Raw genomic sequence first — 17,677 nt, 5'->3', positions numbered from 1 at the left:
TTTCATAAAAGAAAATGCACCTTCCATACCACATAGCATATCTTTGATGTATACCTAATGAATATCCATTAGAAACTTGCATTTTCCATATTGTATGAATTAACTTTGTTTTTGAAAATTGCATAATATATATTAAGGTTGTCCTTTGAAACATTCATTTTGTACTCTTGACAAGGACTACCATTTGTTATGCATTGCATATTATATGGGTCTTTAGAGAAGGAATGGGTCCTATAAAAATTCCTTCACTGTAAAAGAGGTGTCGAAAGGTACCAAAGGGACAGTCAAACTCATAAATCCAAAAGAAACTGACAACGCCATGGCTGAAAATGAAAAAGACAAACAGAGAAACAATAGTACACATGACACAATATAGAAAACTAAAGAATAAACAACACGAACCCCACCAAAAACTAGGGGTGATCTCAGGTGCTCCAGAAGGGTAAGCAGATCCTGCTCCACATGTGGCACCCGTCGTGTTGCTTATGTGATTACAAATCTGGTAAATTATTCAGTAAAAATAAGACTTTATTGCACATAATATATGTAAGAAATATAACTGCTCATTAATCAGAGTTTGCTAGAACAATTTTCACATGTTATGATAACAAATGTACTGGTCTAGGCTCAGATTTGATTTAAAAGTAAACATTGATATACTAATATAATTGACCAATTGAAACATTTCTTATATCACAAATTTTGTAAATAATCTCAGATTTTAATGTTCGTTTTATATGGTCACAAATAGGTTAGTTGAATGTCGCATAGATAAATGTATATTGCACATCTATATTTACAATCTCAATACTTCGGAGTCAGTTTAAACTGTCACACAGATTACTAGTATTACTAATATCCTGTGACATCTTTACATAGATTGGCATTGTCATGTGAACGTCCTGATTTAAGATCACACAAGAGAGAACTTTTACAGTCAGTACCACATATTTCTTTGGTTGCTAACTTTTGAGTGTACCTGAAATAACAAAAAATGTAGAAATATTAACACGAAGAACACTTATTTTGTACTTGCATGAGAAAAACACTAAGGTTCCATATTTGGAGCTGGATCTGTTAACAATTGTAGAGAACCTGAGATCTCTAGAGATTTTGTTGGGGGTTAATGTTTCAGTTTTTTCGTTTTCTATGTTGTGTTTTATGCACTGTTGGTTGTTGTGCAAGGGTTGTTTTGCAACAAATTGTCTTTTTTTGAATATCTTTAGTCTCATTTTTAGTTGAATTGGCAGTTGCACAAAACACCCTACCACCTTTGTTAACTAGCATTTTTTTTTTAAAGATATGCAATATATATAGGCTTTTTTCAAATGTTTACATTAAAGACTATAATATACTATTTTTATCTTAGAGAAATAACTTGTGTTTACTCACAGAAAAAGTTTATTACATAAAACAATTGATCATGTTTTGTGTAAAAGAGAGACAGAAAATCCCAAAGAAACATTCAAACTTATAAGTGGAATATAAACAATGGAAACAAAAGATAAACAACAGCATGCAAAACATAACAAAGAAAACCGAAGACTGAGGAACACGAACCCCACTTAAAATGGGATGATCTTATGTGATCCGTAAGGGTAGGCAGATCCTGCTCCATATATTACATATATTGTTTAAGGAGATATATTAAATCATAGCATTTTATGTTGCAAAGAAGATGTACAGATACTGAAAAATTATAATTCTGTTATTTACAAGAAACGATATCAGAAATTTTAATTTTTCCCTTTTTTTGCTGAAAGATTTCACTTCTGGCTGAAGATTCATTCATTTCAATGTTTCAAGTTTATAGTTTTCCTACAAGTCAGAGAAACGTGTTTTCCCTAGTAGAATTCAAACAAATCTTGTAGCTTGAAAACAAGGTAACACATACATTTAGTTCTAGTTAAGGACCAAGCTTAATGTTAATTTGTTATTTTTTGATGATCTTCCATTTGAATATAACCTTACCTATAATATATCTGAAACAGTGTGTCATTAGTTTTAAACCTATTGATCAGATCATCCCAGTCTGCTGGATATAGACTTTTTAGTCCCAGATCAGCCTGAAATAAAGGAATTAAATATTTTAAAAATAAACCAATTCCCCAGTATTTCAGAGGCAGTTTTAGCCAATATGCAAATCACGACTGACCCCTACCGTAACTTAAGCACTTTGTATTTATTAATAGTATCAAAACTTACTTCAATACTAGATAATATATGTATTTACATTTTTCTAGATATTTTACATTGTCATTAAGAAATGTGTTTCAAAGTCGGCACTTTTCCTATATAATTCAGACCGAAAGGATAACATTATATATTTTTATAAACTTCAAATAGGTCATTGTTTTCTTTTAAATAACTTTATTGGATTTCGCAATATGCAAAATGAACTCTTTCCCATCCATTATCAAAACTCAAATCACTAGTTTAAGAGACCAACACACTTTCAATATTGTTGCTAATTCTCTCAGTACAGACTGTTTGCAATAATTGTAAACATTGATAACCATATGATATTCAAAGATAATGTAACTTTTGTTTATATAATATGTACAACTATTAAAAGTTTGAATGCCATCAATAAAAGCAAAAAATATCCACCAAAAATCTATAGAAAGCAACATCTGATTCCTTCATAGATAAAAGTACACCTTTCATTTCATTTACCTACGCCAAACTTATATTGCTTTCGTGATTTTGAACCACAGGAGGAAATTAGAGACCTATACCCTTTTGGATCTAAGATCTAAAACTCCAGACTGTTGTTTTGTATCTTTCCCATGCGAGTTGCTGGACAAAGACCCAACATGTGTCAAATTTCACAGCTCTTAACCGATTGAAGAATTTCAGCTCACTGATTGATGCATTTAATGACTATGCCAGATTAACAAAACATGGACACTTTATCAAAGGTGTGTTCATATATTCGAAAGAGCATTTAAAATCTACGATATATGATGAACTAACATGTCTCACTAAAAAACTTGAAAAAAAGGTTAAGTAACAAAAATACCAAACTCAAAGTAAAATTCAAAATGGAAAGTCCAAACATCAAACGAATAAAACACATCTGTCATATTCCTGACTTTGTACAGGCATTTCCTTGTATAGAAAATGGTGAATTAAACCTAGCTTAATCTCTCACTTGTAACACAATCGCATAGAAATCATGTTATTGACTTAATATATACGAACAACACATACAGGCATGATTGGTAAAAAAAAAATAGGGTTACTGCAGTTAACTTTTTGTTTTTATCTGAGAATTCACATCAAAACTGTGAATACCACATATACATTTACATCCTTCATTGAAGGCATAGTCGTCGGCGGCGTCCACAAATATTCACTTTGTGGTTAAATTTTTTAAAATTGTAATAACTTTCTTAAACTGTACTGGATTTCTACCAAACTTGGACAGAAGCTTGTTTATGATCATAAGATAGTATCCAGAAGTAAATTTTGTAAAAATAAAAATCCTTTTTTTTCAGTTTTACTTATAAATGGACTTTTTCTGCCGGGAAACATTACATTCACTCTGGTTAAAGTTTGTTTTTTTAATAACTTTCCTATACCATTTTAGATTTGTACCAAACTTGGACAGAAGCTGTTTTATGATCAAAAGCTAGTATCTAGAAGGAAATTTTGTTAAAATTTTGTACCTGTGTATCTGTATTTTACTTATAAATGGACTTAGTTTTTCTTCCAGTTAACAGTACATGCAGTCTGCAGTTAAGTTTTTAAAACATTTATTAGATCATAAACTATCTTTGATTTTTACCAAACTTGGACAGAAGCTTTTTATGATCAAAAGATAGTATCAACAGGAATAATTTTATTGTTTTTTTTCCTCATTTTTGTTGAGCCTGTGATTAACAGCAAAATAAGGTGAGACACTGGGTTCCGCGGAACCCATACAAATTTTTAGTTATATTGAAAATGTTCTGTCACTCCATTATGTACATTTCAATGAGTGCTCACTTCTCATATATCCTTCTAAACATGGGGTAAAGAATACTACTAAAAGTAGAAGGTCTGCCCCATGTCTAGATCTTTTTTCCTTTCTTTTCGATATTGACACACATGTATAAATTATACATAGAATGTATGAGAAACGTGATGATTGTTGTCATCTTCCCACTTCTCAGCAGTGATATACACTCTGCTCCATTTTATGCCGCTTTCTTATTTCATTTTATACGATACGCTCGCGCAAAGTCACATTATATGGACATTATCAACAGGGGTGTGCTTCTTACACATAAATCTCTCTGGTAGAGTTATAAGGAAAACAAAGAACTGAAATCGACATATCTTAAGTTTTACGGTAACCATCACGAGCTGGTTGTCCGATACGATGTCACGGTGTCCAAGTCTTTAAAAACATGTTTTCTTGATCTAAATATTTTAGATACCAATATAATTGTCTGATCTGTCAGCAATCGATTTTGTGATATTTCCCATTTTCGCATTTTGATTAATTGTGAACTCGCATGGTATTGTTGCCTCTATGGGAGGATACGCCTTTTCTGTCGACGCACCCCGTTTTGTTCTTCACAAGTTGTCGCCATTCTGTCGGATTTTGTTTAATCTTGATTTGTCTTTATAACTAGTTGACTTTCAAACTTTGAACTTCAGTAAACTGCTATCGCAAGTGAAGAGGAAATATAACTGAAACAATTATGTCAAAATATAATATAACAGTATCCTGAGATAGTATGATTTGTACATCCTATGCCATTTTCAGGTGCGCAACCTAAAATTTGTTAAGCTATCTGAATTCTCACCTTTGCATTGTATTCAGGTTCCCACACTGGCGTATTGTCTTTATTGACTTTTGTCAAATTCAAATAATAATTCTGGTAATTTAGAGGATACTGAAAAGAAAACAGTGTTAATCAAACCTGTATCACAACTACTACTAGTTTATATATTTGGAATTAATATCGTTGTGCCGTCGATCTATTTCATAGGTAATCGAAACTTAGAAACAGAAATATTGCAAGACGTGAAACTTATATTGTGATCAAAAGAAACTGTTAAAAGCACCTTTAATCTTATTGTTTTTGTTTGTGCAAAAGTATAGCATGAATTCATTTCAAACCTTAACATATCCTCTTTCAAAATTGAGACAACTTTTTATTCCTTAAAAATTAAGCCCAACGTAGATACAAAAATTCCCTATAATGAAGGAACAAATCAGAATTGTAAATAAAAAAAATGTTTTTCGCAATCAAGATGCTTGCTTTGTTTTTATTGACAACACACTGGTTACATTTGGTATACATGTTTTAAACGTGTTTTGCATATTTGCTTTATGCTAACAGACTTGTTTCTAAATCTTAAAATGGATTATCTTTAATAATAGTAAGTAGATATCCTTTAAGAATATTCATCAATGTTTTTGGTTGCCCCTTAATATCTGCTTACTTTTAAACCGAACCTTTTTCGAAATTACTCATCAGGTGTTTGATGTAAACCAAGTAAAACCGGAGTTAGATACCTTTAGTAAAAGTAAAGCTGAACTATGATATCCATTATAAATCGGAAGAAGGATTACACAGTAGAAAATTAAAATAATATGTATACCCATGAACTTCCATTGTAATGTCCATCTACTTCATATATACGGAATCCTGGGTTTAAGTTAGAAAACGTAGTGACACTTCCTGGGTTATAGAGGACACTTGTTGGTCTCTTAAACTGAACTTCATCATAGAACATAGTAAACATCTCATTATGAACATGTCCGAAAAATTGTGCGGTAACTGTACTCTCATATCTAGTCAAATAAAAACAGTTTTGTAAAGAAAAAAAAAACAATAAATGAGAATAAGAATTACTAGTATGAACTATCAATCTTTTAATATTTGCTTGTTTTTGTTTAAACCAAAAAACACAGCACCACAATTATATTATAATATTCTACATCGTTATAGGCTGATACCTATATTTGATACAAAACAATAGCTCAAACCTTTATAGGAGGTCAAATATCGAAAATCCAAATACACCGAGCTAGTGGAGTCGTATTTTATATCTCCTTATATTTATTGCGAGAGCAACTGGCATGGTTCTGCAGTGTTGGGTAGTCTGTACATAAGATACGAATAAGAAAAATGAAAACGGTTTGTATAGAAAAGAAGCTTTTAATTGAAGTAATAAAAATAAGCTAAAATAGATACATTCATGAATAAATACAGGTAAAAAATCAAACTTGACACGAAAATATCAAAACTAAGCTGAGCGAATATATACTTGGTAAATCCAGGAGTATTAACAATAACACGGTAAATAGTTATCAAAGGTACCAGGATTATAATTAAGTACGCCAGACGCGCGTTTCGTCTACATAAGACTCATCAGTGACGCTCATATCAAAATATTTATAAAGCCAAACAAGTAAAAAGTTGAAGAGCATTTAGGATCCAAAAGTTCAAAAAGTTGTGCCAAATACGGCTAAGGTAATCTATGCCTGGGCTAAGAAAATCCTTATTTTTTTTCGGTAAATTCAAGCCCTAGCTTGTTAAATATACAGACTGATCAACGCAATGATATTCTTATAATAAATGACATAGACAACACTTTAAAAAATAAATTTGCTTTCTTCCTAGCAAGTTTGAGATATACCTGTTGATGATTTTATAGTAGTTCCAGCTCCATGCTTTTAAGCAGCTGCCACCACCGGGGATGATATGACCAATGATATGAACCTATTAAAGAATCATGATCAAATAATGATAAAAGAGAGGAGACAGATACATAAGAGACACTGTTGAAAATGACATGAAGTAATACGATAAGTAAAAAGTTATCTCATTAAATTGTTATTTGGATGGAGAGTTGTCTCATTGGCACTCACACCACATATATCTATTAACCCCGCCGCATTTTTGCGCCTGTCCCAAGTCAGGAGCCTCTGGCCTCTGTTAGTCTTGTATTATTTTTATTTTTAGTTTCTTGTGTATAATGTAGTTTAGTATGGCGTATATTATCACTGAACTAGTATATATATATTTGTTAAGGGTCCAGCTGAAGAACGCCTCCGGGTGCGGGAATTTCTCGCTGCATTGAAGACCTGTTGGTGACCTTCTGCTGTTGTCTGTTGTATGGTCAGGTTGTTGTCTCTTTGACACATTCCCCATTTTCATTCTCAATTTTATAATTGTTATTGTCAATTATTTTATGGTTTTGGTCTGAAATAAAATTATAGATTGAAAGTGTCATGTTGTCAATCAAAGTTCCTTTATTTTGCGTCAATCTAATTAAAATTAAAAGATCTTGATGCGCGATATATCAGAACAGGAGCAATTAAAGGATTTAATTTTAATTAGATTGATTTTGCGTATGTTCAAAATGATCTAGTCCGAGATAATAGTACAAAAATCTGCTGATGTGAAACAGTAAAGATTCATCATGTTTAATTCCCTCTCCCCCTTTTCAGTTTACAACAGACTTGGAAGTTCCGTCCAAATAAATCTTACATAAGAAATTTACTTCCGTGTTATAAGTACCGAAAGTGACATATTACCGAATATAACTAGTATATCGAGTGTGAATTTGCGATTCTTTACGACGTGTCTCAGTATTTTGTATATCCAACATTAATGGGTTTGTTTAATATATAAGGTTCTATTATGGTTTCAGTTAGTTGGATAGTAGTATGTCTTATCGTTTGTATTCCAAATAATAAAAAAAAAAATCATTGTCACGAAAATTATTTGGACTGGAATTTTGTAAATAATTCACGGTATAATAAAATTAACGGTACCAATTTTCTTGCACCAGATGCGCATTTCGATAATACACGTCTCTTCAGTGATGCTCGTGGCCAAAATATCTGTAATCCAAATGTTATATAAATGGTGAAGAGCTATAATCCAAAAGGTCCAAAAAGAATAGCCAAATCCGTGAAAGGAATCAGAGCTTTGCATGAGGGAGATACATTCCTTAATTTATAATAATTTCTAATATTTCGTAACAGCAAATTTAAATAACACAAAAAAAATCCGTATTGTAATGCCAGTACCGAAGTACTGGCTACTGGGCTGGTGATACCCTCGGGGACTAATAGTCCACCAGCAGAGGCATCGACCCAGTGGTAGTAATAAAATTAACGGCACCAGATGCGCATTTCGACAATACATGTCTCTTCAGTGATGCTGGTGGCCAAAATATTTGAAATCCAAAGCTTATATAAATGATGAAGAGCTATAAAGTTCGAGATTGCATGTTCGTTTCGTAAGTGCGTCACTGTTCGTTTTGTCCTTTGGTGTATGTTGTTGATGTTAGATGTCCGTTGTTGTTCTGCTGTTTGCATGTTGTGTCGACCATTATATTATTTGTTTGTGCGTTCCTCTGTTATTAAGGTTCTTGCTTGTTTTTGTGCTGTCATTTTAACGATATTGTTTTACATGCTTGTGTTTGTGCTGTCATTTTAACGATATTGTTTTACATTGTCATTTAAGCGACATGTTTGGCTAGCCATAAAACCAGGTTCAACCCACTTTTTTAAATGTCATCAAATACTGCGTTTCTATGTATGTTGACGTTAGTTTTTGTTGCACTTCAGTGTTCCTGCTGTTCCTTTGTTTTCCGCTTATAGTTGATGTGTTCCTTTGATTTTTGTTTGTACCACGGATTTGTTTTCTCTCAATGTATGTATGACTTTTGAACACCGGTAAACTTCTGTTGCCTTTATTTAAGTTGAGTATAAAAAGGTAAAATCCCAATGACACACAACTCAGAAGAAAATTAAAAACGACAAAAAACCTAGTCAAAGGGCAAAATGAAACAGATCAAACGAATGAATCACTTTATATCTGTTATAAGGTTTAAATTTCAATCAATTACTTAATTGGACTATTTTAAATACATATTTTACATATATTATATTGATAATTATCAGCTGTATTTCATATGTGTCGTACCTTTTCTTTATTGTCCTCGGCCTTTTGTAGAACATTCATAAGCCAGCTGAGTTGTCCCATGGGATCAGTTGTATTAATCAATAACCACCTACAGATTTAACGTTTTATTTATCTAATGTTGATTGAGTATTAATTACGAACATTTAAACGTATTTCAACTTATATCTCACAGATTATGGGTATTAATTATATTCAGTGTCATTTTAATTTCGATTTATGAGTTTGACTGTCCCTCTGGTATCTTTTGTCCCTCTTTCAAAATATACAAAAATAGCAAATACTATAAATTGGAAACAATGCAAATTACAACTTTTGGGAGACCCTTAACGATTGTGTTGGTATCAATGACTACTGTGTCTCTCTCATAATTTAACTTATTTTTTTAACAAAAAAACATTCATAATATGACAAATATCACATTGGTGGTTTGTTCATTTCCGTCAAATAAGTAGAAGTTGTCAACTGTAGGAAACAAGTTTAAAAAAAAAAACAGGATTAACACAGACCGTCAATTGTCATCAAGTCATAATGTTTTGCCAAATTTAAGTAATACATAATCATAATGAAGTTTTCCTATCTTTGGTTAAATGGTTATTAAAAATCGAAATAAGCATTTAAAAATTCCTTAAATTTTAGAAATGACAATTCTGAAATCCTCTTCAACCAAATATTATGAAAATCCCTTATATTCTGAAATAATCTTGAATCTTGTATTCTGATATAATTTTCAACCTAGTACTCAGACTAATGTTTTTACTTACCAATTCTGATTATTGCAGTAGTTCATGTTGAGGGACACAATTCTGAGTCCTTGTTGTATCATTGTTGTATAATATCCTGCTCTACAACGAAATAAGAATCCCATGACAAGATATTTTTATGATCAAAACTAGGTAACAATCATCAAACTATCTGAAGATTTTACAGACAACACAAGACTTTCGAAATAATATCTAACATTGGTACATAAACATTGTCTACATTTCCGAAAATGCAGAACAAGATTTTAAAGAAAGGACTATATTCACATTTATGATTGAAAGAAATACTTTGCACTGTATCACGCATCTATATATGTAAATTACACTACCAGATTCGAAAAAGAGAATGATAGATTTGTTTTTCAAATGTACCCTTCGGGGATATTTATATAAAATGTGAATTTTAAAGTAACGAGGCATTTTCAGAATGTATCCAATTCTATATTAGCTATTTATATTTTACAATAAAGAGCATTTTAAAAGTCTATGTAAATCTAGTTACGTATTTCAAAAGTTGAATTTTGAGCGACGTCCGTCTTTATATATATTTACACTCCCAATGAAAGAAGCAAAGCAATTGAGTTTATGTCCATGCAAATAAAATGCAACAAAATGAAATAATTCATTTCAAATTATTTACTTAAATTGTCAGAGATTTACGATAAAATTCAGATTTGGTCAATTGAAACCGGTTTAGAAGAAACTTGGGTTTCAATCCAGAAGCATTATTACAAGATAAACATGCATATTGCAAAGGTTCATGTTGAAATATTATCATAAATAAATAATTTTAAAATATTGAAAACTTAATGTTAATGTTTTGTTACCTTTTTATATCTTTCATGGTATCTGCAGGTAGCCAGTTTTTCCAAAGTTTTGCTGTTTCGTTATACAGCCAAGTCTCAGCATCATTTCCGGTTATGTAGCTCGGTGGAAAACTGAATTAAGAAAAACAATTATATCTAATAGCAGGTCTATTCTAATGTCAGGAGTATTAGTTCCCATGAAAAGTTGAAGATTCCGTGATTATCATTACAAAAAAGATTTCGTAAGAAAAGAAAACAAAAATGGAAACATCGTTAGTTGACAGATTAATTTTATCACTAACAGATTGAATTATTCAAGTGCATTCAGATTTGCGTGCGCTATACATGCATGTTAAAATAATTGGAGTGATAGAAAATTCGGAAAGGAGTAAAAACTTATTTGGACGAACAATCATCTCAACTAGGATTGCAAACAAAAGAGCAGAGATAGAGAGAGAGATCCAAAGTAACAAATATTTTAAAGGAGTCAAATGACAAACTACTTTGATTTAGTTAAACGAGTTTTTGATAATGAATTTCTTAACCTTTCTAGACGTGTACCAAGTGCAATTAAAACATCCAGAATACGAGATTTAAAGACACAACGTTCACACTAGTCTTTTTCTCACCTGTTGACAGGTGCACTTTCATGATTGCCCAATGTCTGATAAATCTGTTTACCCGGCAGATAGGTTAGGAACATTTTGGCTACAAGTTCCATAGCTCCAATAATGTCTGATCTGGACTGGTTCCAAACGTTGTGAGCCGGCAGGTCTCCAGTAAACACTGCATAGTCAAACTACAATAAGATGGTAAAACAATACTATAGTTGAAATGTTTTGGTAAAACTTAATGATTTATGTTAATGAATCCAGTAAGCTTAGTTAAAGCAACAAAATATATATCTAAAATATTGGTCGGCGAAAAATAACTCTATAATGATTATCAAAAGAATGTGTCCAAATGTTATCAAACCACTACAAAAATTCTTTCGTTCATGGAAATAATTTTAAAAATTCATTCGTTCATGAAAATATATATCTTCAATGTAAATTAAACAAACGCAATTACAATAGGAAGAAAGCGAAGAAGAAACCGAGAGAATAAACAAATGGAAGAAACACAGACAACACAATGACCAACAGAGAGCCTTCACACGACAACAGTCCACACATTAACAAATAGATTGGGTAACATGAACCCCAAAACAACCCATGGCAGCGAATATAAAAAAGAAGATGTGGTATGATTTCCAATGAGACAACTATCCACAAAAGACCAAAATGACACAAACATTAACAATTATAGGTGACCGTACGGCCTTCAACAATGAGCAAACCCCATACCGCATATAGTCAGCTATACAAGGCCCCGATAAGACAATGTAAAACAATTCAAACGAGAAAACTAACGGCCTTCTTTGTGTAAAAAAACCTCATGTGTAACAGAAAGTTGTACAGTTCCTGTTCATCTACACTCCGTCATATGCTACGTGACGTAAAATATCGATGGTTACCTGCATATGGCCATATCCCAATGACTGGAATGAGGATATAAAACAATGTCATGAAAACAGTCATGGTCTAAATATCTCCAGATCCACAGTTTATATAAATGTACAAAGAAATGGAGAACAAGAATGTGTCCAAAGTACACGGATGCCCCACTCGCACTTTCATTTTACATGTTCATTGGACCATGATATTGGGGTAAATTTCTTAAATTTGAATTAGAAAGATCATATCACAGGGAACATGTGTACTAAGTTTGAAGTGGATTGGACTTCAACTTCATCAAAAACTACCTTGACCAAAAACTTTAACCAAAACTTTAACCTGAGCTTCGCACTATCTTATTTCTTTGTTCAGTGGACCGTGAAATTTGGGTCAAAACTTTAATTAGAAAGGTCATATCAAAGAGAACATGTGTAAAAAGTTTCAAGTTGATTGGACTTCAACTTCATCAAAAACTACCTTGACCAAAAACTTTAACCTGAAGCGGGACGAACGGACGAACAGACCAGAAAACATAATGCCCCCTCTACTATCGTGGGTGGGGCATACAAATGATCTACAATCTCTTGTGAGGTCGACAATACCTTCTGGATTGTTTTATTCGATGACAATGTAAAAGCAAAAAATTATTCAATGCAGATATGGGCTACCTACATGTCAGATAGACAGCAAAATAACAAAACAATAAAACAATTATTTATAAAAAGAAATATAAAACAACACTTTAGTCAAATTGAGTTTCCTTGTTTTGAAGGTCTGTGATATAAGCTGAATAAAATTTACTCTACACAAAAAAAAATGGTTTAAGATAACTGATGATTTACCTGATCTTTAATACTCCTGAGATACTCAAATAAACTTTTTAATGTAACATAAGGAAGGTCACAATCATCCAATGAACCCCATTTACCAGCAGCCTTTGCACCAGTTGCTAAAAAAAAGACAAGATTCAAAATTAAAATTAATCGATCCTACATATACAAGAACAAAAGCTTTGAATATATGGCGGTAAGAGGTTTGAAAATGCATCACCAGAGCAAAATACATAAAAAGAAAACATCAAGATGGCAAAAAATAAACATCTCTTACACGGATTTCCATGATGGTAAACTTTTAAATATCGTAGAGAATATATATTGTATAAACAAGTGAGCCTTGAATGCGACTTTGTAACGGAAAATAGACCATGGTAAAATTGAAGAAGAAAGAGCTATAACGAATTACTGTTGTATGTGCCTTCTCAATATGATGTAGTCTTGCTATGATTGTTCATATAGAAGAAGCAAGCTACACTTCATTGGTTGTTTATAATTTGTTTATCAAGTTTGTGTTTCTGGTTAAATAGAAGTAAAAGTAAATCTTAATAAGTATTTTATTTCTCTGCTTTCATTATATATACTTACTCATCTTATCTCCTATTCTGCAGCACAGAGGTTCACCACAATCAGCATTAGCTCCTGCCAGATACTGGCTGTCTATGTGGATATCTGTTAGGTGTAGTATCCGAAGTTTAGGAGATCCAGGCTAGTTAAAAAATAATATCCGTGATAACATGACAAACGCAAAATTGAAGCACATAAAGAAGCAAGTTAAGTAAACAACCAGTTAACAAATAATTTATTTTTAATTAATTTTCATAAATTCTTGTTACAATGTAATCATATATTTTGCTTGCTGTCTTTTTTCTACTGTTTAATTTACAGTTTCTACATAAAGAAATATATGTACTAAATAACCTTGTATAATAGTCCGTTAAAAAGTTCGTTTCTATGTATGTTGGCCATTATTTTTGTCACAGTTCAGTGTTCTGTTGTTCCATTGTCTTTCTATTATAGTGCATAGTCCCTCAGTTTTAGTTTGGAACGTGGAATCGATTTATGACATAGGAACAGCGGTATTCTTATTTTGCCTTAATTCTGTACCAATTCGGGAATATGATTTTCCATTCGTTTGTAGTGTTTGAGCTTTTGATTTTGCATTTACATTTGAGAGAATGTGTTGTTTCACTTGAAGCTTGGAACATTTTGTGAGTGATGTTTCACGTAATGTTTAAGTCTGAAATATTTAACCTGTGGGAATTCATGTGATTCCATTGGAGCTTTGAGATATTTGGAAGAGTGATATTCCATAAAACATCAAGTCTTAAATAAGTTACTTATAGGAGCATGTGTGGTTCCTCGGGGGATTTGGAAACATTTAGGAGATCGTGTTGTTTCACTTGAAGCTGGAACATTTGATGGGTGATGTTCCACATATTATATAAATGTTTGGGTGGAGAACGATTTACCTGTGGGAGTACATAAGGTTTCACTGGAGGTTTTGGAACATTTGGAAGAGTGATATTCCACATATCATCTGGATTGTAGGATTTTCCACAACTTTCCCCAACTACAAGACCGCATGCTTCTTCTGGAGACAAAACCAATTTTTCAATTACTCCGACGAATTCATCCTGTAAAATTTAAAACATCTTTATAATTAGATTTGTTCCTTCATACGTCTTCGTTTGAAAGACTATTTTCTGCTTGTTTTGACTTGTGTATCCTTTAGTACTTTTCCACGTCACGGTCTAAAGGTAGATTATTTGAGATAACTTGCAAAAACTGTACTAGATGTATAAACATGATAAAATAATCTAGCCTTTCTTCTATCTCCCTAATTTGTTATAATTGTCATTATTACTAGGTTTTGTGATATGACATAATTATGAAAGGACTTGCATGCAAAGCTTGATATATTTTGTTGCATTTAAATATACATTTTGTTTCATTAAAATATACATTTGGCCATTTATGTTTTGTTTTTTTTTAATGCTAAACCATTCGTTTGTAGTATAGTGTATTAGGCAGCCACCATTTAATTTTCAGGGGGGGGGGGGGGGGGGGGGGGGGCTATGGATTTTTTCGGAAAAAAAAGTTTGTTTCCAGTTTTTGGAGTAAAAAATAATTTGTTTTTTTTTAACCCCAGCCAGTATATGTAATGCTAAAATTGAAAGAAAAAAAATGTTTTCGACTGGTCGCGAAAAAAGTAGATTGTTTTTCAACTATGTCCAGAAAAAGAATCCATAGCCCCCCCCCCCCCCCCCCCCCCCCGAAAATCAAATGGTTTCTGCCTTATGTTCAAATATTAGAACAGGTATACGAATATCCTTGCTTTTCAACGCATGTGGTCTCTTAGTTATGAACTAGTAATGTCTACATGACTTTTTGTATTGTTCCAAATATAGTACTTTAAGGAGTTTTTTTAGTAGTTATGTTTTATGTGTGTGTCTATTTGACGTATGACCGATCTCTCTCTATATATTTACTATTCAACACTTTAATATGATCCAAAACAGATAAACTCATCATAGATACCACGATTAAAATATTATATTTACGTCAGACGCGCGTTTCGTCTGGAATAGACTCACCAGTGACGCTCGAATCAAAAAATGTTTAAGAAGCCAAATAAAGTACGGATTTGAGGAGCATTGACGACCAAAAAGTACTAGAAGTTCAAATACAGTTAAGTTTATCTATTCCTGAGGTAGAAAAGTCTTAGATTTTTACCAAAATTCAAAGTTTGTTAACAGATAACTTATAATTATAGACATAATCATACGTTTTTTGATTGAGTTAAGTCTGGCAATTGATATTTTATCGTATGTTTTTCTATGTTGTGATGTTATGCTATTGTTTCAGAAAAAGGGAGAAGGTTTGGATCCATTAAAACGTTTAATCCCGCTGCAAATGTTTGCACCTGTCCTAAGTCAGGAATCTGATGTACAGTAGTTGTCGTTTGTTTATGTAATATATACGTGTTTCTCGGTTCTCGTTTTGTTTATATAGATTAGACCGTTGGTTTTCCCGTTTGAATGGTTTTACACTAGTAATTTTGGGGCCCTTTATAGCTTGTTGTTCGGTGTGAGCCAAGGCTCCGTGTTGAAGGCCGTACTTTAACCTATAATGGTTTACTTTTTAAATTGTTATTTGGATGGAGAGTTGTCTCATTGGCACTCCCACCACATCTTCCTATATCTATATCAATGATAACTCAAGTCAACACAGAAGTGCTGACTACTGGGCTGGTGATACCCTCGGGGAAATAAATCTCCACCAACAGTGGCATCGACCAAGTGGTTGCAAATAAACTCATCATAGAGATCAGGATTAAAATGTTATATTTACGCCAGACGCGTGTTTCGTCTACAAAAGACTTACCTTAAACATTCGAACAATGCCCTGACAAACCCTCTCATCTTCTATATGAAATGTGTTACAAATTCCAATTGCAAATTTTACTATGTCAGCTTCTGGTGCTTGCTTTCCTATTAATTCACGTAGTCCAACCACAAACAATTTACAAACATCACACGGTATATTTTCTAGATTGCCACAAACTATTTTTATCGGAGGCTTCTGTCGTATATTTCCAGCTATTATTGAGTTCGAGTCATGTGTCGAGTCAGTACCACTCAAATAGCGATTGTACAATATTGGTCCAAGTGACAAGAAAAATGTTGAGGCTACTGCCGAAATAATAAAGAAGTATGTCTTGTCCATGGTTATAACTTATGTAACTACACGTCTAAATTCAAAAGTAGGTTGAATGTCCATGTGATAACAATTGATGTTATCACAATATAGTGTATACAAGGTGTTATTATAACATCACATATGACCATTTAATCGGATGACAATGTCAACCCATTACATATGTTAAAACATGTTAACCTCAGATTTAATACATGTACTGCGTTTGAAAAAAAATCATTTCCTGGTCGAGTTTACCGCCAATCAATCGGAAACGAAACAATGTATTTCTAATTCAGTACAATATATATGTGTTAGATCATAAGGAAACTTTTAAAGTGAATAAACTTTCAACATAAAAGAAATTTATTACTGTCACATGGGTTGATCATATGTGTATATACTTAAAGATCTAGTTTTCGTAAATTTATCATAATAAATATGACTCCTTTCAACCTGGTAATGATTCAAATGTATCGTCAAAATACGAATCATAAATGACCAGAGTGTCTTACTTTAAATCTACTTCTTTAGTTTTCTAATCGAGAAATTTAAGTACATCAGCACTTCCTTTTTAGGGGGATGGTGGGTGGAAAGACTTATTTCTATTTCGGCAATTCATATAGTTTATTATCGAGAATAAAGAGAAACTGATATTCTTTCTTTGTTTCTTATTATATTAAAATGCGTTTCTTTTCTTTCCTTTTTGAGTATAGAAAAGTAAAATGATGAATTGTCATCATTATAATCTAGGCACCTGTAAGAATGCACTAGCCCTCGGATAATGGACCCATTCTTTTCCCATTATATCATTTGTGTGAGTGTGTTCTTTTTCAAATACATTTTTAATGTGTTCGTGTCTGGCGTACTAAATCATAATACTGGTACCTTTGATAACTATTTACACCACTGGGTCGATGCCTCTGCTGGTGGACGTTTCGTCTCTGATAGTATCACCAGCCTTCGGTGTTGACACGAATATCAATAATATGGTCATTTTTATAACTTTCCTGTTTTCAAAACATTGAATTTTTCGAAAAAACTAAAGATGTTATTATCCCAGGCATAGATAACCCTCGCCGTATTTGGCACAACTTTTGGGAATTTTGGATCTCAATACTCTTCAACTTTGTACTTGTTTGG

The 17,677-nt window shown here is 32.5% G+C and overlaps 1 protein-coding gene across 1 annotated transcript; it reads right to left on the bottom strand.

Moving 5' to 3' along the window:
• Positions 1 to 510: 510 nt before the first annotated feature.
• Positions 511 to 16,756, bottom strand: LOC134680671 (sphingomyelin phosphodiesterase-like). The gene is made up of 13 exons (XM_063539805.1): positions 16,223 to 16,756; positions 14,308 to 14,472; positions 13,424 to 13,544; positions 12,845 to 12,951; positions 11,136 to 11,305; positions 10,528 to 10,638; positions 9,701 to 9,781; positions 8,940 to 9,027; positions 6,640 to 6,722; positions 5,599 to 5,791; positions 4,797 to 4,886; positions 1,972 to 2,066; positions 511 to 979 (listed from the first exon to the last, which is right to left on the bottom strand). The coding sequence occupies exons 1-13, from the start codon at positions 16,562 to 16,564 to the stop codon at positions 853 to 855; spliced, it is 1,773 nt and encodes a 590-aa protein (XP_063395875.1). The 5' UTR covers positions 16,565 to 16,756; the 3' UTR covers positions 511 to 852.
• Between the last annotated feature and the right edge of the window lie 921 nt (positions 16,757 to 17,677).

The sequence above is a fragment of the Mytilus trossulus genome, chromosome 8, assembly GCF_036588685.1.
Source record: "Mytilus trossulus isolate FHL-02 chromosome 8, PNRI_Mtr1.1.1.hap1, whole genome shotgun sequence".
NCBI lineage: Eukaryota > Metazoa > Mollusca > Bivalvia > Mytilida > Mytilidae > Mytilus > Mytilus trossulus.
Note: the sequence above shows the minus strand (reverse complement) of the source record. Positions and strands in the feature narration are given on the sequence as shown.

Coding starts and splice junctions, on each gene's coding strand:
- LOC134680671 (XM_063539805.1), bottom strand. CDS start 16,564: ATGGACAAGACATACTTCTTTATTATTTCGGCAGTAGCCTCAACATTT. Junction 10,639..11,135: donor GAAAGTGCACCTGTCAACAG/GTGAGAAAAAGA, acceptor TTCTTAATTCAG/TTTTCCACCGAGCTACATAA. Junction 9,782..10,527: donor ACCATGAAAGATATAAAAAG/GTAACAAAACAT, acceptor ATTTCGTTGTAG/AGCAGGATATTATACAACAA.